Source organism: Bos taurus, chromosome X (genome assembly GCF_002263795.3).
Source record: "Bos taurus isolate L1 Dominette 01449 registration number 42190680 breed Hereford chromosome X, ARS-UCD2.0, whole genome shotgun sequence".
Taxonomy (NCBI): domain Eukaryota; kingdom Metazoa; phylum Chordata; class Mammalia; order Artiodactyla; family Bovidae; genus Bos; species Bos taurus.
Window position 1 is genome coordinate 96053147 of NC_037357.1, and position 27306 is coordinate 96080452.

Genomic DNA, 27306 nt, shown 5'->3' on the forward strand with positions numbered 1-27306 from the left:
ATTGTGTTTATTCATTCACCTGTATATAAACAACTGTATAACTTCTACCTTTTGGTTCTTGAAATTAATGCTTCTATGAACATTGGCTTATTTTCGAGGCCCTCTTTTCAAATTCTTTTGGATATATACTGAAAAGTAGAATTAATGGATCATATGGTAAATCTATTTTTAATTTTTTTGAGGAATAACCATTGTGTTTTCCATAGAAGCTGTACCATGACACAAACAGTTCCAATTTCTCCACATTTTTGCCAATAGTTTGTTTGTTTGCTTGTTTTGAAATACTAGCCATTCTAATGGGTATGAATGATATGTCATGGTTTTAGTTTCCATTTACTTAATGGGTTGCTGTGGTTCAGTCACTAAGTCATGTCCAACTCTTTGCGACTTCATGGACTGCACCATGCCAGGCATCCCTGTCTTTCACTATTTCCTGAACTTTCCTCAAACTCAAGTCCATTGAGTCGGTGATGCCATCCAACCATCTTATCCGGTTGCCCCCTTCTCCTCCTGCCCTCAGTCTTTCCCAGCATCAAGGTCTTTTCCAATGAGTCAGCTCTTTGCATCAGGTGGCCAAATTATTGGAGTTTCAACTTCAGCATCAGTCCTTCCACTGAATATTCAGGGTTGATTTCCTTTAGGATTGACTGGTTTGATCTCCTTGCAGTCCAAGGGATTCCAACACCACAGTTCAAAAGCATCAATTTTTTGGCACTCAGCCTTCTCTATGGTCCAACTCTCACAAACATACATGACTACTGGAAAAACCATAGCTTTGACTGTAGGGACCTTTGTCAGCAGTGATGTCTCTGCTTTTTAATACACTGTCTAGGTTTGTCATAGCTTTCCTTCCAAGGAGCAAATGTCTTTTAATTTCGTGGCTGCAGTCACCATCTGCAATGATTTTGGAGCCCAAGATAATATATGGCCTTGACGTATTCCTTTCCCAATTTTGAACCAATCTGTTGTTCCATGTCCAGTTTTAACTGTTGCTTCTTGACCTGCATACAGATTTCTCAGGAGACAGGTAAGGTGACCTGGTATTCCTATCTCTTTAAGAATTTTCCAGAGTTTGTTGTGATCCATGCAGTCAAAGGCTTTCACTTAGTCAATGAAGCAGAAGTAGATGTTTTTGTGGAATTCCCTCGCTTTTGCTTTGATCCGGTGGATGTTGGCAATTTGATTTCTGATTCCTTTGCCTTCTCTAAATCCAGCTTGTACATCTGAAAGTTCTTTGTTCACATACTGCTGAAGCCTATCTTTAAGGATTTTGAATATTACCCTGATAGCATGTGATACCCTAATGATTAGTGATGATATCTTTGTATGCTTATTGTCCATATGTATCTCTTATTTGTAAAAATTGTCTATTCAGGTCCTTTTTTAAATTATAGTTAGTTTACAGTGTTGTATTGGTTTCAGGTATACAGCATAGTGGTTCAGTTATGCATACGCATATATTTTTTTTATTTTTCAGATTCTTCCCTCATATAGATTATTAAAGAATATTGAGTACAGTTTCCTGTGCTGTGCAGTAGGTTGTTGTTGGTTACCTATTTTATATATAGTTGTTTATGTATGTTAATCCCAGGATCGTAATTTATCCCTCCCCTTACATGTTTCCCCTTAGGTAACCTTGATTTGTTTTTGAAATCTGAGATCTGTGAGTTAATTTTAGTTGCCCAGTTGTGTCCAACTCTTTGCAACCCCATGGACTGTAGCCCAATGCCAGGCTCTTCTGTATGTGGAATTTTCCAGGCAAGAACACTAGAGTGGGTTGCCATTTCCTTCTCCAGGGGTTCTTCCCAACCCAGGGATTTAACCTGGGGTTCCTGCATTGAAGGCAGTTTCTTTACCTTCTGAGCCACCTGGGAAGCTCTTGCATGATTTCATATGATATTTGTATTTGCCTGACTTCACTTAATATGATAATCTCTAGGTCTATGCCATGTTGCTGCAAGTGGCATCATTTTGTTCTTTCTATGGCTGAGTAATATTCCATTGTATATATGTACCATGTCTTTATCTATTCCTCTGTCAATGGATATTTAGGTTGCTTCCATGTCTTCACTTTTGTAAATAGCACTGCAATGAACATTGCTGTGCATGTATCTTTTCAAATTGTGTTTTTCTCTGGAGATATATATATATATATATATATATATATATATATAGAGAGAGAGAGAGAGAGAGAGAGAGAGAGAGAGAGAGAGTAGGATTTCTGGATCATATGGTACATCTATATTTAATTTTTTTCATGAACCTCCATACTGGTCTCCATACTGGTTGTTCCAACTTATCAGTACATTCCATCAACACTGTAGGAGGGCACCCTTTCTTCCCACTCTCTCTAGCATTAGTTGTTTATAGACTTTTTAATAATGGCCATTCTGACCAGTGTGAGGGGATACTTCGTTGTAGTTTTGATTGGCATTTCTCTGATAATTAGTGACGTTGAGCATTTTTTCACATACTTTTTGGCTATGTATATGTCTTATTTGAAAAAAATGTCTATTTAGATCTTCTGTCCATTTTTTAACTGGGTTGTTTGTTTTTGTGACATAGAACTGCATGAGCTCTTTGTATATTTTGGAGATTAATCCCTTGTCACTCACAAAGATTTACTCCCATTCTGTATGTTCCCTTTTCATTTTGTTTATGGTTTCCTTTGCTGTACAAAAGCTTTTAATTTTAATTAGTCCCATTTTAAAACTTTTTGTTTTCATCTTCATTACTCTAGGAGGTAAATAAAAAAATATTGCTTTGATATTCTGGTTCCTGCCCAGAGGTGTGGAGAGCTGGGTCTTGTCTCTCTGATTTGCAGGGCTGTGCTCAGGAAGGCTTTAAGCTACTTCTCTGCTGATGGGTGAGCCTGTGTTCTTGCCCTGTTGGTTGTTTGGCCTGAAGCATTCTAGCACTGGAGCCTACAGGCTGTTTGGTGAAGCTAATGTTCAGGAGTGCTCATACCAATGAGTGCTCCCCAGAACTGCTGCTGCCAGTGTCTTTGTCCCTAGAGTGAGCCACAGCCACCCCTGCCTCCACAGGAGATCCTCTAATATTAGCAGGTAGGTCTGGCCCAGTCACTTATATGGTCACTACTTATTTTCTCCTGTGTCCTGGTACACACAAGAACATTTGTGCACCCTCCAAGAGTGGAGTTTGTTTCCCCCAGTCCTGTGGAATTCCTTGATCAAATCCCAGTGTCCCTCAGAATCAGATCTTCTGGGGGATTCTCCCAGTGCCAGACCATCATACTGGGAAGTCTGATGTTGGGCTCAGAAATTTCACTCCTGTGAGAGATCTTCTGTGCTATAATTGTTTGGCAGTTTGTGGGTTGCTCACCCAGCAGGAATGAGATTTGATTTTATTGTGATTGCACCCCTCCTACCATCTCCGTGTGACTTTTTTGTCTTCAGATGTAGGGTATCTTTTTTCATAGGTTGCAATATTTGTTTATTTGTTTGTTGTTGTTGCTGCTGGTTGTTTATAGTTGTGATTTTGGTGTTCTCATAAAAAGGTGTGAGCTCATCTCCTTCTATTCCACCATCTTCTCATCTCCTTCTATTCCACCATCTTGAGCTAACCTCATGTCAGAGTGTTCTCCCTATGTTTTTCTCTTATTTTATAATGTCTGGCCTTAAATTTAGGTCTTTGATCCACTTTGAGTTTAATTTTTGTGTATGGTGTTAGAGAAAGTTCTCATTCCATTCTTTTAAATGTAGCTGTCCAGTTTTCACAGCACCACTTATTGAAGAGGCTGTCTTTTCTCCATTGTATATTCTTGCTTCATTATCAAAGTTATGTGGACCATAGGTGTGTGGATTTATCTCTGGGTTTTCTATCCTGTTCCACTGATCAATATTTCTGTTTTTGTGCCAATATGATCCATACTGTCTTGATTACTGTAGCTTCATAGTATAGTCTGAAGTCAGGGAGCCTGATTCCTCCAGCTGTGTTTATTTCAGGATTTCTTTGGCTATTTGGAGTCTTCTATGTTTACATACAAATTTTAAAAATTTGTTGTAGCTCTCTGAAAAATGCCATTGGTAATTTGAAGGGATTGTTTTGAATCTGTAGATTGCCTTGGGTAGTATAGTCATTTTCACAATTTTAATTCCTCCAATCCCAAGAACATGGCATATCTATCCATCTGTCTATGTCATCTTCAATTTCTTTCATCATTGTCTTATAGTTTTCAGAGTACTTTTCCCTCCTTAAGTAGGTTTCCTCCCAGGTATTTCATTCTTTTTGATGTGATGATAAATGTGATTGTTTCCTTAATTTCTCTTTCTGATCTTTCATTGTTAGTGTATATGAATGGAAGAGACTTCTATGTATTAATTTTGTATCCTACAACTTTACCAGATTCATGTTTGCCTTTACCACTGAGCCTTCCCATTTATAATTTTATTGTCTTAATTGTGGACTTTTCATTTCTTCCTAGAGAAGTTCCTTTATCATCTGTTGTAAAGCTTTTTTGGTGATGTTGAATTCTCTTAGCTTTGGTTGTCTGCAAAGGTTTTGATTTCTCTGTCAAATCTGAATAAGAGCCTTGCCGGGTAGAATATTCTTGTTTGGAAGTTTTTCCCTTTCATCACTTTACATATATCATACCACAAGCTTCTGGCCTGCAGTTTCTACTTAAAAATCAGCTGTATATATGTATGTTGTCTGTTGCTTTTCCCTTGTTGCTTTCAATATTTTCTTTTTGTTTTTAATTTGTCAGTTTGATTAATATGTGTCTCAGCATGTTCCTCCTTGTGTTTATCCCATATGGTACTCTGTACTTCCTGGACTTGAGTGAGTGTTTCTTTTCTCATGGTAGAGAAGTTTTTGGCTATTATCTATTCAAATATTTTCTAAGACTCTTTTTCTCTTTCTTCTCCTCCTAGGACTCCTATAATGTAAACATTGGTGCTTTTAACATTGTCCAAAAGGTCTCTGAGACTGTTCTCATTTGTTTTCATTCTTTTTTCTTTATTCTGTTTCATGGCAGTGATTTCCACCACAATGTTTTCTAGCTCATTCATTAGCTCTTCTACCTCATTTATTATGCCATTGATTCCTTCTAGTATATTTTTGCATCCCAGTAATTGTATTATTTATCTCTGTTCTTTAAATCTTATAGCTCTTTGTTAAATATTTCTTTTGTCTTCTCAGTCTGCTTCCATTCCTTTTCCAAGATTTTGAAACACTTTTACTATCATTACTCTGAATTATTTTAGGTAGATTGTCTACCTCCACCTGACCTAGTTGTTTTTCTGCAGTTTTATCTTGTTCCTTCGTCTGGAACATACTTCTTTGCCATCTCATTTTGCCTGATATTCTGTGTTTGTAGTTTCCTTTCTGTATGCTTGCAGGACTATAGCTCTTCTTTCTTTTAGTGTCTGCTCTCTGGTGGATGAGGTTGATTCTGGGGCTTGTGCCTGCCCACTAGTGGGTGGAGCTGGGTCTTATTCTTTGGGGTAGGCAGGGTATGTCAAGGGGTGTGTGTTAGAGGTGGCTATGAGCTCAGTACAACTTTAGGTGGCCTGTCTTCAGCAGAGATCTTTCTGCTAAGAACATTACTTTTAAATTATGAGCATGTCCTATGTTTTTAATGTTATCATGTTACCTTACTTTTGAGATCTGCCTACCTACCAAGCTGATATTTTCTTGACATGAACAAAACATAAATAATCTATTTCTCTAGCTAAACTAACCCACTTTTTTTTTTTTCTTTTTGTTTATTCAAGGTTCTGGTGTGGGATGTATAACCGCTTTGACAAAGGGTTGCAGCCCAAGCAGAGTATGCTAGAGAGCCTCCTGGAAATTAAGAAGCAGAGATCAATGCTGGAGGCAGATGTGCACAAACTAGAAAAGGTGAAAAGTTGAATCTCAAAAAGAGAATCTCTTACACCTTCTGAGTAGTCCTAACTCACTTGGAATTGATTTGGTACTTGTGAGAAGCTACCTGGCTGGCTTGTTATCCTCTCTGCTTTGCAAGCATCCTGTGATGCACAGCTCTTCTTTTTTTTTTAACCTCCCATGCTGCTGCTAAGTCGCTTCAGTCGTGTCCGACTCTGTGCGACCCCATGGACTGCAGCCTACCAGGCTCCTCCGCCCATGCGATTTTCCAGGCAAGAGTACTGGAGTGGGTTGCCATTGCCTTCTCCGTAACCTCCCATATTAAATGGTAAATATCACAGTCAGATAGTTAAGCCAATTTGTTCCCTTTTTGGATCTGGATGGAATTATGAGGAGGAGCAAGAGGGAGTTTCAGGGAAATAATGCAGGTATTTGTTATCCATCAAGAAAATAAGTATAACTTCTTGGGTGTACTAATGAGAACAATGGCATTGCTATTTCCAACAATCAAAACCTTTTAAAAAATCTGATTTCTTTCCCATGCATATGATAAACTTTGTTCGTTGAATGGTTCTTTTGCTTTAGGATATGATTATGTGTTGATTTCCTTTATGATACCAAAAAAACCAAAGTCACACACTTGTTTTTAATTAGAGTTGAACAAGTCAACAGGGATTTCTTTTCCAAAAAAAAAAAAAAAAATGGAAAATGCTGAGCTGCTTCTGGAATCCAGAGGTCCCTAGGGTATGTTTGAAGTAAAGGGGAGGGATACTTCTTAGAAAAGAATTCTTAGAAAGGGTGTGCTGCTTAGGAACTGGATGTGAACCTCCTTTCCACCAGATAAGTCATAGCATTTCTGCTGCTCCCTGTAAGTAAACAAATATCCTTTTATTTTTTAAATAAATGTATTGTGGTTGCATCAAATCTTAAACTTTTGAATGTCCTCTTGAAAAGCAACAGTCAGTTACTTAGTTCCATTAAAAAAAAAAAAAAGATGAAGAAGAGGGAGGGGAAGGAAGAAAACTGAAATATGACTTAAAATCAGGAAATAAAGGAAACAAGCAGTCCCAGGAAAGAAGCCCTAGGCAGAATTGAGAAGTAAGGAACCTTTCTCCTGACTCCTCTTTTACCTTTTAGCAACCTTCTCCACAGGGTCTCCAGAGCAGTTCCCCTTTTATAAACCTAGCCCTTTTATTTATTCCTGTTTAATTCCTAAGAGAATCAGATTCATTCTGTTAATAGAATCATATCACTCTCTGATTCTAAAGTTAAAAAGTAAGTAAGGCTTCCTTTTAAAATAACCAATACAATATTTTAAAGCAATTATCCTCCAATTAAAGAAAAAGAAAGCAAAAAAGACAATAACTATTATTAACATTCCTTTTTTAATACAGAGAAGAAAAACAAAAGCAGCCCATATTATATTACAGATACCCTGTTGATGTTTTTTAAAAGGCAATACAAATATAAAGTTAGAATATGCACAATACAAAAGTGTACAAAATGAAATGTTTAAAAAACTCTCCCAGCCACCTATGCAGTCAGTTTCTTTCTCCAAGTGTTATCACTGTATATGTGTGTGTATGTGTGTGTGTATAATTTTGTGAGTTCCAGGAAAATAAGGATGGTATGCTTATCCCTAAGGCAGGAGCTCTTAACTGGAGTCCATAAACCCATAGACATCCACAGATGACCTTCAAGGGATCTGTGAAACCCCTGAAATTATCCCTAAAAACTGTTTGTGTGCCATCTCATTCACTCATTTATGCCTTCATGTGATTTTCTGAGAAGGTTCATCCTTTTCTCCTGAGAAGAAGGTTCATCCTTTTCTCCTGAGAAGAAGGTTCATCCTTTTCTCCAGATTTTCAAAGGTGTCAGTGACCTCCCAAGAAAGCTAAGAATCACTGTTGTAAAATATCAGTGAATCATTATGTTATCCCTGAAAGTGAAAATATCCATTGGAGACAGCATGAAGTAGTAGACAGGTCATAGACTTTGGCATTAAGTGGAGGCAGGGTCAGATCCCAGCTCTGCCACTTCTTAAATGTGTGAATTTGGGTGAACTTATTTAAATTCTCTGAACCTCAGTTTCCTCATCTGTAAAATATAGCTAATACTTAACTAATAGGACTTAAGCATAAAATGAAATACTATAGTGGTTGGCACATGGAAGTAATCAATAAATGTTAGTGATCCTTTCCCTTGCCCTCCCTGTTCTCAGTAATAAAATAGCATTTATCAGAAAAGGGAACTTTTATAGATACAAGACCTTTGAGGATATTTAGTGGTAGGGCTTTTAAAGCACTATGTTAAGTGATGAATAAAAGATATTTGAGGATGAGGAGGGGGCAAAAAGTCATTGGCTACCATATAAGTGACAGCTGACAGGATCCCTATATGTCAGTATGATATTTGCCTAGTTTTATTCCAGTTTCTAATTCTTTTCAACCATTCCTTGCTCCCATGACAGAAACTGAAAGCCCATGATGAGCCACCAGAAGTCTGTACCTGCTCTCAATTAGGGCATTTATTATCTCAGCACCTGGGAACTCCTTTGACAAATCCTGTCTGTTTTATGGGTACCAATGGAGACCTGAATACCTTGATGGAGAATGGCACTCTTTCTAGAGAAGGAGGCCCTCTAGTTCAGATGGATCAAGTAAAAAGTCAGTGTGCAGACCTCCACCATGACTATTATGGGATCATGGGCAACCTTAGGGCCATAAACATTTCTAGGGATGTGGGCTTCTCTGGAGACACAGGCATCTCTGGGTTCTTGGGCATCTCTGACAACATGGGCACCACTGAGACTATGGGCTTCTATGAAGACACCAGCATTTCTGAGACCATGAGCTTCTCTGGGATCATGGGCATCTCTGAAGACATAGGGCTATCTAAGGCCAGCACCAAGACAGGCTTCTCTAAGCAACAGTGAGCTATTCATCTGTTTCCATGTGAGTTGTACCTACAACACCCACAGTGATCCTTGTCTCAAAAAGGCTTTGCTGCTTTTCTAACTGGATTAAATGGCTGAGGCTTAAGATTCTAGAAGGGGATTTAGGGCCTTAACTAGTTAAGCAATCAGTGTATGTACCTCAGGGCTTCCCTGGTGGCTCAGTGGTAATGAATCCACCTGCCGATGCAGGAGACATGGGTTCGATCCCTGGATTGGGAAGATCCTCTGGAGAAGGAAATGGCAACCCACTCCAGTATTCTTGCCTGAGAAATCCCATGGACAAAGGAGCCTGATGGGCTCCAGAACATAGGGTCGCAAGAGTCAGACATGACTTAGCAACTAAACAACAAGAACAAACAACATATGCATGTCAAGCAGCCTAGAATATAGGCAAAAGAAAGAATACATTATAGTTCTAGAATGGGATTTAACTTTAAAAATATCTTGCTTTTCAGTTGAGATATTAGATTGGTTCCATTATTCCATTTTCCTTAAAGGTCAGTCTCCCTTACTTTTCCACCCTTACTATTCTAGCACAAGAACAAGTAGAAATATTGTCATACTGAAGAATTAAGACCCTGCTGAAGGGATGGTATGTGCAAAGGTAACTGAATTGCAGAATGACTTGAAAGAAAATTTTACTTGAAGGTATATATATAGTCATACAATGTAAACTCACATTATTGCCAGTAGAGACCCCCAACATTTGCCTGAGAATAAATCAAAATGGTACATGGGTACTTGGTGATTTAGAACATATAAGGAAAATTTTCCCAGTTCGTTCCCTAGCTAGGTCTTATAATACTCACTTAGCCAACTCCCTTTTTTATAGATAGCCCATCAATAAACTTGAATCCACTACATTCTAAAATGATCAATTCCAAAACAGTGGGGTCTGAATTAATAATGTTGATCAATAGCATTTTCAACATCAGTTCAGGAGACAACTGAAAATCTTAGTGCTTTAGACCCTGGCTTATACATGGCATGTGTGCCCACCTAAGTTTTCCTAAAATAGGACTCTTCTTGTTTTTTGTTTTTTGTTTTTTTGGCCATACCACATGGCCTGTGGAATCTTAGTTCTCTGTACAGGGATTGAACCCATTCCCTGTGCAGTAGAACCATGGAATCTTAATCATTGGACTGCCAGGGAAGTCCCTCTTCTTAGGCATTTTTATGAAGATCCGTGGTTTTACTTCCCTAAAGATCACATTAGTTTGTGGATTTTTAGACATAATTGGCACTACTTTTAAAATCTGGTAGGCTTAACATCTTGTACTAATGTAGACTTTTGAAAAAAGTCTGTTCTTAAAGCATGCCCAGCTACTCCAGGGGAAGGGGAAACTAAACTTTCCCCAATTTGGGGTTGATACACTTGCTGTACACTTTCCTATTGGATATACAGTCATAGTTTACCCACTTCCACATGTCGGAGTAGGATAAGCCTTGCATAGTTTGGGTCATGCAATATATTGTCAGCACTTTCAGAATTTCCTTTGGCAGTAGAATCCATATATTCACCCAGGATGTCTATTTTGTATACCATGTATTTGGTTTAAGCTAAAAAAAAAAAAAAAAACCCTGAGATTCTTAGTGAAAGAGCCATCTCTGTTACTATCACATCCATTTGTAAATACAGATATCTCTAAAGGATCACCTCATTAGTTACTAACTCTTCCAGAAAATTGCAGAGTAAGTTAAACTTCCAAACTCATTCTATGAGACCACCATCACCCTAATACCAAAACCTGACAAAGATGCCACAAAAAAAGAAAACTACAGGCCAATATCACTGATGAACATAGATGCAAAAATCCTTAACAAAATTCTAGCAATCAGAATCCAACAACACATTAAAAAGATCATACACCATGACCAAGTGGGCTTTATCCCAGGGATGCAAGGATTCTTCAATATCCACAAATCTCAATGTAATACACCACATTAACAAATTGAAAAGTATAAGAAAGATAGGCCTTTTAATCAAAGTGTTAGAAGTAGCAGAGAAGAGCTAAACTATGGACAAAAAAATAGCCCTACTTAGAAGAAGAACTCTAAGTCATTTTGGTTGTCTTTTTTTATATGTAAATAGGAGCCATTTTTCTACTTACCTCTTCTTGATAGCTGCCTTCTTCCTTTAATGTTAAAACATCAATGTGATTTCCTATCGTATCTTCTCTGATCCCCCTCTTTCCACTAGTTGATCTTTCACTTATGTTCTTAATTGCTCAGTCATATCTGACTGTTTGCGACCCCATGGACTGCTGCCTGCCAGGGTCCTCTGTCCATGGGGATTCTTCAGGCAAGATATACTAGAGTGGGTTGCCATGCCCTCCTCCAGGGGACCTTCCCAACTCAGGGATCGAACCTAGGTCTCCTGCATTGCAGGCAGATTCTTTACCGACTGAGGTACCAGGGAAGCCCAGGGATCTTTGGCTTATATAACATAAATCATCAGATGTTGCCAGTTGTCATTTGACTTGTTACTTATTGAAAAAAATGGGATTTGTGCAAGTCATTTTGATCTGGAAGCTCCATCTAACTCTGGCTCTGTGAAGGAGGATGCCAAAGACATTGACAATAAGAAAGATGTCAAAGACAATGACAATACCAATCATCTGCCACAAGTGAGTTTATTCTGGATTTTGCTTTATACCAAAGACTTTCTCCCACATCTCAATCTGAATTTTATAGTCCATTAACTAGCATGATATTTCCAATAGTGTGTTAAGAGTTTTCTATAAAAAAGAAAAAGGCAAATAACTTTTGCAAATCCTATAAAAGTTAAAGTCTCATATTTATTTCTACAGACCTGTACAAGGATGTACATAGTACCAAACTTTATTTCTTAGATCCAAAACAAAATTAATTATTAGTGACGAGTTTTTTTCAATACAATTCTAAACTGAGAAGTGATGAAGAAAAACACAGTGTTTCCAGTCAACTTGTTTGGTGGTTATTATGTTTATTCCTTAATATGTCCTATATTACTTGTATATGACATACATAGAACTAAGGAAAACCTTGCAAAAATCCCCTATTTACTCTCAACACCTAATACCTACTGTTTTACAGTTGGATTTGAAAATCTAAGGAAGGAAAAATGTTCAGTAGAATCCAGATATTTATGCACTGGTAAAAACCCAGTAGCTATCTGTAGTTAAGAGCCTAGCAATAGAGGGGAGAGTCCTGAAGGAAAGTTACTGAGTGTACTAGAAAAGATCATCTATTAATGGCTTTAATTTCATATCCTCATATAGCATCTATGCTGTTACAGAAATGTGACTCCCTCCACTACTGCCCTACCATTCCAGTTCCCTGAGCAGAAAATTCCATTCTTGTGTGACTGCCCATTTAATTAGGAAGGCATTTAACCACCTGCCACTGTCTTATGCATGAACCTGACACCTGCCTGTTTCCTATACAGTTTTCACAGGTCTGGGGTCACTGCTTATCTTTTCCAAGCCTGAAACAGTCTTTGTGCCTGGGAGTGTGGCCATTCTCAGATTTTACATGAACACTTTGTTTTAAAAATTCATTAATTATTAGTTTATAGAATAACAGATTCCTCATGGTAATAAGTAAAACAATCCTAAATAACAAACCTAAGTAACAGTTAATAGTCCAAGTTTTTAAAGAAAAAATTTAAGGCTGGGGTTTGCTGTATGAAAGAAAGCATGAAGATTTATTTAGCACTAATTTGGCAAGACTAGAAAGCTTATGGTACATGTATTAGGCACAGGTATCTTTTGGAAAGTCACCCTAGAAACTGTGTTCAATTACTACCAACATAGTTGTCATGCCTGTTAACATGCATCGGCATATTTTTTTCTGAGACACACCTCAAACTTCACTGAAAGTAAAATCTTTCCTTGAGCACTTTGAACAAGAAGGAATCAGAGTCTTTTTAAGAGATGTTTTCAAATAAAATTTGTAAATATTTAAGCTTGGCCTGAATTTAGCAGAAAGAGAAGTTTAATAACTATATCAGATCTTTGTTACATAGTGATTTTTATTAACACATAACACCTTTTCTTGATGCTATTAAGCGTTGATATACCACTGGGAAATCTTTCTATGAGAACATTTTATAAAGTGGCTTTTTTTAAAAAACAGGTGTGTGAGAAAAGATAAAGTTGTCTCAAAAGGGGAATATTATATTTCAGATTGGTTTCTTCCTAGGAAGATTGTTCTCACTTTCTCTCTCAATTTCCAAAGTAAATGATTTAATGATGTCTGTTGTACCAAATCATTCCCCCACCCTCAGGCCTCTCCTTCCCAGAATTCTATGTATGATTCACGCAGATATGATTATAACCAAATCTGGTTACTGTCTTCTAAGTGCCAAATCTAGACCTGACATTTTATATAGACATTTCAAAAGAAAAATTAGAAATGGATTAAGCCTTAAATTTTTTCCTATGAGGTTACTTTTTTTAATATAATGTAAAGAGATGACAGCTGTTAGATGAAACCAAATAGGAAAAGGATAAGAGAAAAGATTTGGGGTCATAAAGGGCTCTTAGTTTGTTGCCCTTTTGGAGGAAGTTCTGTTTTTACAGCATTTGATGGCAGCAATAGAAGCTTTTTCAAGGCCAAAAAAAAAAAAAAAAAAAATGATTTTCAAGCCATACAGAACATGTCTTCTCTAATTCCCTGGCTATGACATTTGACAGTCTTTGCCTTCCTCTTAAATGAGAAGTATTGATTTCATCACCAATCACAGCAGCTCATGTCTCCTTTCGATGTCAGTGCAAGTAGAAGTGTGTTACATGCTCTGTGATTGTGACTTGTCTTCACAAAAGGCAAGTACTCTTTGAAAGCTATCTAATTTATGCCCATGTGTCTTGCTGGGGCATTTTCTAAAGCTTTGGGGGTTACCTAAAAGCCTCTTTCTCTTCCAAAGCTTTGTTGCCTTTCAACCATTTTCATGACTTTGACTCTTAGAGAGCTGTACACTAGCCTTTATAGAATACCAGTTGTGGAGAAGGTAGAAGAAAAGGAGGAGGAAAGAGAAGGTACAGAAATACATCTGTCCAGTTAATCAAAAGGAGCATATGGCAGTCCAGGATGACCAGCATGCCAATTAATTAAGATTGAATGTGCTCCAATAAGGTCCAAATTAGGTCCTCTTTTCCAGTTAGTATTATGGCTGGCATATTTTCTTTTAAAGTTATATTTTACACTGGTAGAATTGTTTTCCTTTAGAATGCTCTGTGTATTTTCTGTGTCTCAACAATTTGCACTTCTAGGGTATGTGGTCCTGGGTTTTCTTTTCTTTTAAAGGGTAAAGGATGGTAGGTGGTATCCTCTCCCATCAATATGCTTCCAAGGCTTATGTGTCCTGAGTTCCTTCTTTGCCTCTTTGTAGATAAACCACCACTTGACAGCCCTCTCCCAGAGTCAGATGAAACTATATACACCAAAGTCACTAGGTGATCACTGTTCAAAGACTCACATCTCTGATCCCACCTCACATTCAGTTGGCCACACCAGTTCACATAAAGTCTTTCTATGTCTCCAACCTCACATTTGCTGACAGGGTTGTTTCCATATTTTGCAAATGTCAATAGATGGTACAGAGCATGTATCCTAAATTTTTCCCCTTGTTTTGAAATAGAGCATGTCCTATATTCTAGTTAACAGTGTATCAGGCTTAGGAACAGATAACAAATTCAGTTTTTTAGAATGTAACTCAGAGTTTGTATATGTGTATGTGTTTACTGTAACTTTAGTAGCATCTGGTTGAACAGGTTATTTGGGCATTCATTAAGATGAAGAGAATTTATCCAAGAATAAAAAGCTGCTTTAGTTCTAGACCTCTTAACTATGGGGCTTTCCTAGTGGCTCAAAGGTAAAGAATCCTACTGCAGTGCAGGAGCCACAGAAAATGCAGGTTCAATCCTTGGGTCAGGAAGATCCCCTGGAGGAGGGAACAGCAACCCACTCCAGTATTCTTGCCTGGAGAATCCCATGGACAGACGAGCCTGGCAGGAAGTTCATAGGGTTACAAAGAGTTGGACTTGACCGAAGTGACTTAGCACACATGCATGTACTCTAACTTTGATAATGTCCAACTGAGTGCCATAGAAATTTAGGACATGTTAAGCCAGACATACAAACCAAAGAAATGGTGAAGCAACTGTCCTTTTCACTGTATCAATCAGGCATCTTTAGAAGTACTATTCATCAATGGAGGAACAGACATACAGAATATGTCTTTAATTTTTGTCAGTTTGCTTACTATGTCTTGGTATGTTACTCCTTGGGTTTATTCTGCCTGGGACTCTCTGTACTTCCTGGACTTGATTGACTATTTCCTTTCCCATGTTAGGGAAGTTTTCAGCTATTATTTCTTCAAATATTTTCTCAGATCCTTTCTCTCTTCTCCTTCCGTGACTCCTGTAGTGTGAATATTGGTACATTTAATGTTGTCCCAAAGATCTTTTAGACTGTCTTTATTTCTTTAAATTCTTTATTCTATATTCTGTTTTGTGGCACTCAAGAGTACTCTACCCAGTAAGACTCTAGTTCATATTTGACAGAGAAATCAAAAGCCTTCCAGACAAGCAAAAGTTAAGAGAATTCAGCAACACCAAACCAGCTTTATAAAAAAATGCTAATAGAACTTCTTTAGGCAGAAAACACACAAGAAGGAAAAGACCTACAAAAAATAAACCCAAAACAATTAAGAAAATGGTAATAGGATCATACATATCAATAATTACCTTAAATGTAAATAGATTGAATGCATCAACATAGACTGAATGGGTGGATACAAAAACAAGACAAGAGACCCATATCAGACCTACAGACACTTACAAACTGAAAGTAAGGGAATGGGAGACAAATGAACTTAAAAAACATAAAGAGATTCACAGACTTAGAGAATGAACTTACGGTTGCTGGTGGGGAAGGATGGAGGGAAGGGATAGTTGGGGAGTTTGGGATGGACACATATACACTGCTATACTTAAAATGGATAACCAATAAGGACCTATTGTATGGTATATAGCAGATGGAACTCTGCTCAGTGTTATGTGGCAGCCTGGATGGGAGGGGAGTTTGGGAGAATGGATACATGAATATATATGGTTGAATTCTTTCACCATTCACCTGAAACTATCACAACATTGTTAATCAGCTATACCTCGATACAAAATAAAAGTTTTTTTTAAAAAAAGAAGTACTATTCAAATATATGATCACTGTTACCTGTAGTGTGATAATATTAGCCATATACCTGCATGAATGTCATGTAACTGATATATAAATCAGAACCCAGGCTGTGTAGGTTCTTGAAAACCTGACTTTTCATTAGCCTCAGGTTTACAGAATGACTATCACAGCAGCTCAAGTCTGAACTTTATAAGGTACAACAGTGTATATGATTGACTTTAAATTTCCTATTGTGTGTTATCTTGAACCTGTCATACCAGTGGGGTATGGGTGTGTGATGTGTAAAAATATTCACTGTTATTTCTTTAATCCAGTGTCAAATTGTTCACTGGCCCAATTTTGTACTTGTGTCCAATTTAAAGATATTTGATAACAGTTTTTTGACCTAGAATTTAAAAGCTTCAATTTTTTATGTGTGTAAGGTTACCATGTAATAGTTACAAATTAGAGGAAAAGAAAGGTACACTGACCTAGCCTTAATGGATGAACCTCATTATAAAGACAAAATCTGCAGGTAGGTTAAATGTTAAAATAAGACAAGCATCAGAGAGGGTGCCTGGTTCTGGACAGCACTATGGAGTGCAGAGTCTAGCTAGCTTTGATGAGCTGGGAGAGCAAGACTGACACCCACTTAACTCATAAACCATACTGTCTGACAACACATTTTGTTCATTCACATATAGCCTATTTTCCTCTATTGGAATCCTCAACATCTTTTCTGATATAACATATCCTCTTCCCTGAGATGACCTGTTCAAATGGATAATTTCATCTATCTGGCAGGATTTTTTACCAACAGATTCTCTAAGGGTAATTTGATCTCTAAATCAGGGTATTATATGGAATATAAGTTTTTACTTGGAATTTATCCACTGTATAGTCGCATGGTAACATTGCATTAGTTGCAGCTGAGGACATGGCAAGCCAAGTCCCCTTAAATCAGCTATTTCCACAGCCTCCTGTCACCCATAGAGATCTGGTTTCACAGGGGGAAAGGTATCAATGGAAGGCCCTGGTTGGGAAATCACTTCTGGATAAGTCTCAGCCCCTCAACTTACTATGTTTTTTTATTTTCAAAATACTAATAATCTCTTTCCTGTAAGTTTCACACTATGATTGTGGAAAGCAAGGGAAGTTGTAACTGCAAAAGCATTGGAGGTGTTTTTCATATATAAACTGGCAAATCCTGTCAAACTGAACCACATAGAAGCTATTGCATAGAAGCAAGGAACCAAATAATCAAGAATTGGCAATGTCAATTCTTTAAGGGGAAAATGTCACAAGGGATATATGTGAGTCACAGCACATTTGAAAGTCTTCTTCATTTCTCTAGGCCTCTGTTGCCTTGTGTTTAAAATAGGTGATTTGAACTAGATGATTTCTAGGGAAAGATATTAAATACCTATTGAATGACTCATCTGTGTCAGGCCTTGAGGTAGGAGCTTTAAATGTATTTCATGTGGCTTAAATAACTGAAATCCTGTGTAAGACACCAAACGAGTATGTAAGTTACTTGGAACCCAAGGCCGCCTTAAAATTTTGTCTCTCTTCAGAATTCGGTGCTCTAAAATCCTGTTTATTGGACTTCTGGTCCAGAAAAGATGTTGTAGACTCATTTATCACTGCTCCTGCCAATTAAGTACAACTTTTAAACCCTGTGAATAACACAAGAGCCAACCAAAGGAAAACTCTGAAAGGTGGTAAGAGAACTGGTTTGGGACTCCAGTACTGGAGCAACAGCCCAAAAGAAGAAGGCAGTCCAACTTAGCTATTTCCTGACCTCTAATTTAAGAACAGAAGGGCAGCCTGGGAAGGCTCATTTCTCCCCCAGATTGAAAAAGAGTCCCTCTGACAGGTGAGCATGGCAGAATCAGCAAGAGGGATTGATTAAGACCCTATCCCCCACTAATAATAATAAACTAGGTGAAGAGCTTTCCATCCCTGACTTTCCCACTGAGAGACACTGTAGTAGCCAGGAGGTATCAACAAGAGATTGCTTGCCACAACAAGTGCTCATCCCAGGAAGCTCCCTCCATTTCCACAGGCAGGGAGAACACTGTAAAAATAAAGGACCAGCCAGGGAAGCCTCTTTGTCCTTGAAGACCTGAAATTTCCATTCCCTAGTGAGAGACACAGGGCAACAGGCCTGGAGAAAGCCCTTCCACTCTCTGAGCTAACACAAGCAGAAATCACTGGTAGCACTCATTATACCAGATAAGTCAGGAAGAAAAAAGCACTACAAAGGCTCTGAAGCCTAGACTTCCATTGTAACCACAGCTGACAAAAGTAGGCCAGAATCAGCATGCTAAAATTAAGGTGACTGCCTACTAAAAAAGATTTAAATAGGACCCAGAGTCTCCTAACATACTAAACTGAAATGTTCAGGATAAAACCGAAAGTCACTCATAATACCAAGCCAGGAAAATCACAATTTGAATAAGAAAAGACAAACAGCTGACATCAACACTGAAATGAATCAGATTATCTGAAAAGGATTTTAAAACTGTCATCATAGGTACTATTAAAAAGGCAAATTATTTTGAAACAAAAGAAAACATGAATATATGAAAAAATTAATATAACAGGATAAAATTTGTGAACTTAAGGACAAGTTAATATAATTTACCAAATCTGAAAAACATGTAAAAATGGCTTTAAAAATAAATAAGCAGAGCCTCAGGGGCCTGTGTAACATTTTTTAAGCCAACATTCATATCTTTGGAATCAGAGAAAGAAAGTAGAAAGAATGGGGCTGAAAGAGTATGTGGAACAGTAATGGCTGAAAACTTTCACCAAATTTGGTGAAAAGTACAAACCTAAGGATTTCAACTGAGCAAACCCCAAATAGAATAAACTCATGTGTTTGTTAGCCATCTGTATGTCTTCTTTGGAGAAATGTCTATTTAGTTCTTTGGCCCATTTTTTGATTGGGTCATTTATTTTTCTGGAGTTGAGCTGTAGGAGTTGCTTGTATATTTTTGAGATTAGTTGTTTGTCCGTTGCTTCATTTGCTATTATTTTCTCCCATTCTGAAGGCTGCCTTTTCACCTTGCTAATAGTTTCCTTTGTTGTGCAGAAGCTTTTAAGTTTAATTAGGTCCCATTTGTTTATTTTTGCTTTTATTTCCAATATTCTGGGAGGTGGGTCATAGAGGATCCTGCTGTGACATATGTCTGAGAGAACATACAGATGGCTAACAAACACATGAAAAGATGCTCAACATCACTTATTATCAGAGAAATGCAAATCAAAACCACTATGAGGTACCATTTCACGCCAGTCAGAATGGCTGCAATCCAAAAGTCTATAAGCAATAAATGCTGGAGAGGGTGTGGAGAAAAGGGAACCCTCTTACACTGTTGGTGGGAATGCAAACTAGTACAGCCACTATGGAGAACAGTGTGGAGATTCCTTAAAAAACTGGAAATAGAACTGCCTTATGATCCAGCAACCCCACTGCTGGGCATACACACTGAGGAAACCAGAAGGGAAAGAGACACATGTACCCCAATGTTCATCGCAGCACTGTTTATAATAACCAGGACATGGAAGCAACCTAGATGCCCATCAGCAGATGAATGGATAAGAAAGCTATGGTACATATACAGAATGGAGTATTACTCAGCCATTAAAAAGAATACATTTGAATCAGTTCTAATGAGATGGATGAAACTGGAACCTATTATACAGAGTGAAGTAAGCCAGAAAGAAAAACACCAATACAGTATACTAACACATATATATGGAATTTAGAAAGATGGTAACAATAACCCTGTGTACGAGACAGCAAAAGAGACACCAATGTATAGATCAGTCTTATGGACTCTGTGGGAGAGGGAGAGGGTGGGGAGATTTGGGAGAATAGCATTGAAACATGTATAATATCATGTATGAAACGAGTCGCCAGTCCAGGTTCAATGCACGGTACTGGATGCTTGGGGCTGGTGCACTGGGACGACCCAGAGGGAGGGTAGGGGAGGGAGGAGGGAGGAGGGTTCAGGATGGGGAACGCGGGTATACCTGTGGCAGATTCATTTCGATATTTGGCAAAACTAATACAATATTGTAAAGTTTAAAAATAAAATTAAAAAAAAAGAATAAACTCAAAGAAATCCATGCCAGGACACATAATAATTAAACTTCTAAAAACTAAAGACAAAAAATATTGAGAACAGTCAGAGCGAAATGATACATTATCTGTAGGAGCTACCAATTCAAGTGAGAGTGAATTTTTCATATGAAGCTGTGAAAACCAGAAAAGAGTTGGTATTTTTTCAACTGCTGAAAGGAAAAAAAAAAAAAAAAAAATTGCCAACTGGAAATGCTGTACTCATTGAAACTATCCTTCAGGAATGCATAGGAAAAAGACATCCTCAGATGAAGGCAAAATAAAAGAATTTGTTGGACCTACTCTTAAATGAAGCTCTTCAACAGAAAGAAGAAATGAACAACATGCAAGAACAGATGGGTAATTTAAGTTGATAGATGGGAACTCTGAGGAAGAATGAAAAAGAAGTTTTGGAAATGAAGCATAACTTAATAGAAATGAAAAGTGCCTTTGACTGGTTCATCAACAGATTGGACACAACCAAGGAAAGAATCAGTGACTTGAAGAGACATCAATAGAATCTTCCAAAACTGAAATCCCAAGAGATTTTAAAAATGGAAATTACAAAACAGAATAACCAAGAATTGTGAAAGAGTTACATAAGGTATGACGTGGGTGTAAGGGGAATATAGAAGAAGAAGAAAGACAAGAAAGAAAAAAAAAGGGAGGAAGAAAGAAAAGGAGGGAGGAAAGGAGGAAGACAAGCAATATTTGAAGCAATAATGACTAAGAATTTCTGAAAATTAATGATAGACACCAACCTACAGACCCAGGAAGCTCATAGAATACCAAAAAGAATAAATACCAGGAAAGTCTACACATACGTAAATCATATTTAAAATGCAGAAGATCAAAGACAAATTCTTGAAAGGAACAAGAGAGGGAGAATTCCTATACCTATAACAAAGCAAGGGTAAGAGTTATATCAAACTTCTCTTCAAAATCTTGCAAGCACAGACAGAATAGAATAAAATATTTAAATCATTAAAAGTAGAAAACAACCAATCTAAAATTCTGTACCAGTGAAATTTTTCTTCCAATGTGAAGATAAAAGCTTAAAGCAAGATGGTAGAATAGGAAGATCCAAATCCTCATTCCCCCATAGGAGCATTTTTTAAAACAATCAGAGAGTAAATAAAATGACTTTACAAGGTTTCTTGAAATCAGACAGATATCTGTAACATCCAAGCAAATGCCCAATCAAAAAAAAAAAAGCCCCATTCAAAAAGCTAGAAAAATTTGTGATGTTTTTACTCATCCTTGATCTACTCCCTCCCTAGCATGGTGTGGATGTAGAGAAGTGGTGGCCCAGTCCCCAGTTAGTTCTTCAAACCAGAGAAAACAGAGAGGAATTAATTTGCAATGAAGGCTATGGTTTTTCCTGTGGTCATGTATGGATGTGAGAGTTGGACTGTGAAGAAGGCTGAGCGCCGAAGAATTGATGCTTTTGAACTGTGGTATTGGAGAAGACTCTTGAGAGTCCCTTGGACTGCAAGGAGATCCAACCAGTCCATTCTGAAGGAGATCAGCCCTGGGATTTCTTTGGAAGGAATGATGCTAAAGCTGAAACTCCAGTACTTTGGCCACCTCATGCGAAGAGTTGACTCATTGGAAAAGACTCTGATGGTGGGAGGGATTGGGGGCAGGAGGAGAAGGGGACGACAGAGGATGAGATGGCTGGAGATGGCTGGATGGCATCACTGACTCGATGGACGTGAGTCTCAGTGAACTCCAGGAGTTGGTGATGGACAAGGAGGCCTGGCGTGCTGCGATTCATGGGGTCGAAAAGAGACGGACACGACTGAGCAAATGATCTGATCTGATCTGGTCTGAACCTTCCTGGGGGCTATTGGAAGGACTGGTCTCTGTATTGTTTAAAATGGATCTCAGATTCCAGGTTAGGAAAAACCATGTGAAACAGCACAGTTCTTGCCGGGGTCCAGCCCCGGTGGATCCAGGGAATTCGAAGCGGGGATGGCGTCGGTGAAGATCAGGAAACAATTGCTTAATTAAATGTTAATTAAAGATATAAAGAGTAATAGAATAAGGATAGCTCAGTGAGGAAATTCAGTGGAGAAAAGAGGCTGAATAATTCAGCCAGAAAGTGAGAGAAAGAACGACATGGGGAGACCAAGCTTCGGTGAACAAGGCCCGCACTTTATTTTCCAAAGTAGTTTTTATACCTTAAGATATGCATAGAGGATAATGGGGGAAGGGGTAGAGTCATGCAGTATGCCAGGCTTTCTTCCTGCAGACTTAATCATATGCAAGCCACCCTCCAAAAGCATTAGATAAAGTTGCATTCCTATAGGGCAAAGGTGTGGTGGGCTATAACAAGTAAAAGAATTAACTCAAGGGTCCAAGGTTACAAACACTGCCAGGGACACCGCAGGTAAGGGATATGGAGACTTAGCAGCAAGCATTGGCCCAACAAGTGAAAAACCCCTCACCAATACAATTTCTAATCAATCTTTTAACTGATCAAAGGAATCTGTATTTAGACAGTTTAGAACATCTCATGCCTCTCACAGTTGGGAGGCTCTGAGCAATCACATGTGGCCGAAAAAAACCTATTCAGGCAGGCTAGAGGACTTGCAAAGGAGTTTGTAGGTTGAAACACTATCAGACCCAGGAACTTTATTAACTGGAGCTATAAGTTAACTCTTTTTCAGAGAGAGGCAGTGGGAGACAGCCCCCTGTAAAGTCAGAGGTGTAGGTGAGAGCACAAAGCAGTAAAGTAGGCAGACTCTGGTTTTGGGGTAGATGCTCGAGAATTTCCAGGGGGACTCCTGAGGCTCGATCCCGCCTTTGTGTATGCCGAGCCTCCTTCCTCATGACCTTTGCCACGGGCGGAGTTCCTCACGCTGGCTCCCAGAAGTGATAGAATTCCAGTTGAGCTATTCCAGATCCTGAAAGATGATGCTGTGAAAGTGCTGCACTCAATATGCAATATGCCAGGAGATGGCTTCCAGCAGTGATGGACAGGGAGGCCTGGCGTGCTGCAATTCATGGGGTCACAAAGAGTCGGACACGACTGAGTGACTGATCTGATCTGATCTGAACCTTCCTGTGGGCTATAGGAAGGACTGGTCTCTGTATTGTTTAAAATGGATTTCAGATTCCAGATTAGGAAAAACCATGTGAAACAGTGAGCACAGTTCATGAAAGCCACAGAAAGACTACAGAGCCACAGATAATGGAGGCAAGAAAATACTGGTAGAGGAATACAATATAAAAGCAAAGACCTTGAGAAATTGGGATGTTAATTCTTAAGGAAGTTATTATATTTCAGTTCAGTTCAGTCGCTCGGTCGTGTCCAACTCTTTGCGACCCCATGAATTGCAGCACACCAGGCCTCCCCGTCCATCACCAACTCCCAGAGTTCACTCAGACTCATGTCCATCGAGTCGGTGATGCCATCAAGCAGCTATTTGTTAGCACAACACCTGACCTACAAGAAATACTAGATAGAGGTCCTTCAAGTTGAAGTGAAAGAATTCTTGAAAGGAGTTCAAAGTCATACAAAAAATAAAGTTCTCCATTGAAGGTAAATATGTAGACAAATCTAAAAACCAGTATTACTGTGATTAGGTTTAAAACTCAGCTTTACATTTTCTACACTATTTAAAAGAGAAATGCCTAAAAAATAATTGGAAATCTATGTCAGTAGGTTACATTGTATAAAGATGTAGCTTGTGACAACACTAACATAAAGTAAGGGAGGCAGAGATGTAAAGGGTAGTTTCCATATGCAGTTGAAGTTAAGTTGGTAACAATTTAAAATCGATTGTTATAACTTTAAGATGTTTTTGTTATCGCCATGGTAACCACAAAGAAAATATAGAAGATATACAAAAGGCAATGAGAAAGGAATCAAAATGTGTCACTACAAAAAAAGTCAACTGAACACAAAGGAAGGCAATAATGGAGAAAGGTTTATTAAAGGCATAAGACGTAGAAAACAATAAAATTGAAATAGCAAGCTTTTCACCAATAGCAATTACTTTAAATGTAAGTGAATTAAACTCCCAAATAGAAAGACATATATTGACAAAATGGATTTAAAAAAACAGAATCTAATTGTATGCTATCAGCAAGGGACCCAACTTAGATCGAAGGGCATGCATAGATTGAAAAATGTTGGAAAAGGTATCCATCAAAATGGTAACCAAAAGAGAGGAGGGGTGACTATACTACTATCAGACAGAATAGACTTTAACATAAAAACTGTTACAAAAAGCCAAGAAGGACAGTATATAATACTAAAAGGGTCAATTCATTAGAAAGATATAACCCAAAGCTACCAGAAATAAGAATAGTTCAACATACTAAAATCAATCAAGGTAATATATCACATTTATGTCACAGAATATAAGTCTGTGTTCCCAATGCTGAGTGAGGCCAAACAATACCCAAATGTCAGAGTTTGGAGCAGAGAAAGTTTTATTGAAGGGCCATGCAAGGAAACTGATAGCTCATGCCGTAAAAAGCCTGAACTCTATAAGGCTTTCAGCAAGGCACTTTTAGAGGCAAGGTGAGGGAACGGTGTAGTTAGTTGTTGCAAACTCCTTGGTGTAGGCTCCTTTGTTCTTGCAGCTGTCCAGGTAGGTCAGCCCAAGGTCAGGTCACAATGTTCCTGTAAACCTCCAACAAGACAAACTATTCTCTCTTCAAGTCAGGTCATGATCAGGCTATTTTGTGTTTTTCAAGCTATAGGCAACATTCTTTTAGAAAAGGTGCAGAGCCAGCATGACTAAGCACAGGCAACAGAGTACAAAGATTAAATGTATGGCAAAAACCACTACAATATTGTAAGGTAATTAGCCTCCAATTAAAATAATAAATTTTTAAAAATTAAAGTAAGGTTAAAGTAAAAGGAAAGTATCAGGGTTAAAAGTAAAAGTAAAGTATCAGGGCTTCCCTGATGGCTCAGTTGGTAAAGAATCTGCCTACAATGCAGGAGACCCCAGTTCAATTCCTTGGTCAGGAAGATCCGTTGAAGAAGGAATAGGCTACCCACTCCAGGGCTTCCCTTGTGGCTAAGCTGGTAAAGAATCCACCTGCAATGCAGGTAGACTTGGGTTCAATCCCTGGGTTAGGGATTGGAGATCCCCTGGAGAAAGGAAAGGCTACCCACTCCAGTATTCTGGAGTGGAGAATTATATTGACTGTATAGTCCATGGGGTTGCAAAGAGGAAGACATGACTGAGCAACTCTCACACAAAGTAAAAGGAACAGTTCTAATAAGTAGTCAGATTTGCTCTTCCCTGTTACATTAGTAGAATGAAGGAGAAAATCATATGATCTTCTCAATTCATGAAGGAAAAAAACTTTTTTTTTAAATCAACAGTATTTCATGATTTTAAAAAACATAAACTATCTCAACACAAAAAAGGCCACATACAAAAAATCCAGAGCTAACATCATACTCAATGGTAAAATCTTTTTCTCCAAAGTGAGCAACAAGAGAGTAGTGACTGCTTACACCATTTCCTACTCAGCATTGTACTGGAAGTTTTAACCAGAGAAGTTGGCAAGGAAAAAAAAAAAAATGTATATATATATATATATATATATATATATATATATATATATATGATACAAACTGGAAAGGAAGAGGCAAAATATGTTTGAAGATGTAAATACTTAAATAAAATACCTGAAATTTAAAAATGTTAAAAATTATTTTAAAAAAAATAAATAAATATGAAAACAAAAAAATAAATAAAATAGATAATATTGTGTTAGGACGGATAAGTGAGTCTAACAAGATTGCAGAATACAAAATCAACATGCAAAAAATCATTTGCACTTCTATGTGCTAATAATTAACAATTTGAAAAGGAAATTAAGAAATCAATTCCATTTACAAAGCCATATATAATAATAAAATACCTAGGAGTAAATTTAATGAAGGAGGTCAAAGAAATGTACACTGAAACCACAAAAAGATGCTGAAAGAAATAAGACACAAATGGAAAGATATTCATATACATGGACTGGAAGAACTAATTTTGTTAAGTATCAATACTACCCAAAGTAATCCACAAGTTCAATGCAATCCCTATCACAATTGTAGAGGCATTTTTTTGGCAGAAAGAAAACTCCATCCAAAAATTCATATGGAATTTTAAGTATTCCCAGAGAGACAAAAATATCTTGAAAAAGAAAAACAAAGCTCAAAACCTCACACTTCATAGAAAGCTACAATAATCAAAACAATGTGGTACTTGTATAGGGAAATACACTAATGGAATAGAATGTTGTTGTTCTCATGTTGTTGTTCAGTTGCTAAGTCATGATTGACTCTTTGTGACCCCATGGACTACAGCATGCCAGGTTTCCCTGTCCTTCACTATCTCTTGTAGTTTGCTCAGATTCATGTCCATTGACTTGGTGATGCTATCTAACCATCTCATCCTCTGCCACCCTCTTCTCCTTTTGCCCTCAATCTTTCCCAGCATCAGGGTCTTTTCCAATGAGTCACCTCTACATAATGTGGCTAACACATTGGAGCTTCAGCTGCAGCATTAGTCTTTCCAATGAATATTCAGGGTTGATTTCCTTTAGGATTGATTAGTTTGATCTCCTTGCTGTCCAACAGACTCTCAAGAGTCTTCTCGAGCACCACAGTTCAAAAGCATCAATTATTTGGTGCTTAGCCTTTTTCATGATCCAACTCTCACATCCGTACATGACTACTGGAAAAACCATAACTTTGATTATATGGACCTTTTTCAGCAAAGTGATATCTCTGCTTTTTAATACACTGTCTAGATTTGCCATAGATTTTCTTCCAAAGAACAAGTATCTTTTAATTTCGTGACTGCAGTCACCATCTGCAGTGATTTGGATCCCAAGAAAATAATATCTGCCACTGTTTTTATTTTTTCCCATCTATTTGCCACAAAGTGATAGGACTGGATGCCATGATCTTATTTTTAATTAATTATTTTAATTGGAGGATAATTACTTTACAATATTGTGCCATACATCAACATGAATCAGCCACAGGTGTACATATGTGTTTCTTCTTTTTTTTAATGTTGAGTTTTAAGCCAGCTTTTTCACTCTCCTCTTTCACCCACATCAAGAGGCTCTTTAGTTCCTCTTCGCTTTTCTGCCATTAGAATGATATAATCTGCATATCTGAGGTTTTTGTTATTTCTCCCAGCCATCTTGATTCCAGCTCATGGTTCATCCAGCCCAGCATTTC

At 37.9% G+C, this 27306-nt stretch overlaps 2 protein-coding genes across 2 annotated transcripts in view; both read left to right on the top strand.

The window, feature by feature from the left end:
- Positions 1 to 13434, top strand: part of MTMR8 (myotubularin related protein 8) — a 285490-nt gene extending 272056 nt beyond the window's left edge. The window contains exons 13-14 of the mRNA XM_059883794.1: positions 5736 to 5862; positions 8318 to 13434. Coding sequence (XP_059739777.1) covers positions 5736 to 5862; positions 8318 to 8782 — 592 coding nt within the window. The 3' untranslated portion in view covers positions 8783 to 13434. The remainder of the gene's footprint in view (positions 1 to 5735; positions 5863 to 8317) is intronic.
- Positions 5783 to 27306, top strand: part of ASB12 (ankyrin repeat and SOCS box containing 12) — a 45632-nt gene continuing 24108 nt past the window's right edge. Inside the window, exon 1 of the mRNA XM_059883500.1 lies at positions 5783 to 5862. The gene's annotated coding sequence lies outside the window, so the exon portion shown is untranslated. The remainder of the gene's footprint in view (positions 5863 to 27306) is intronic.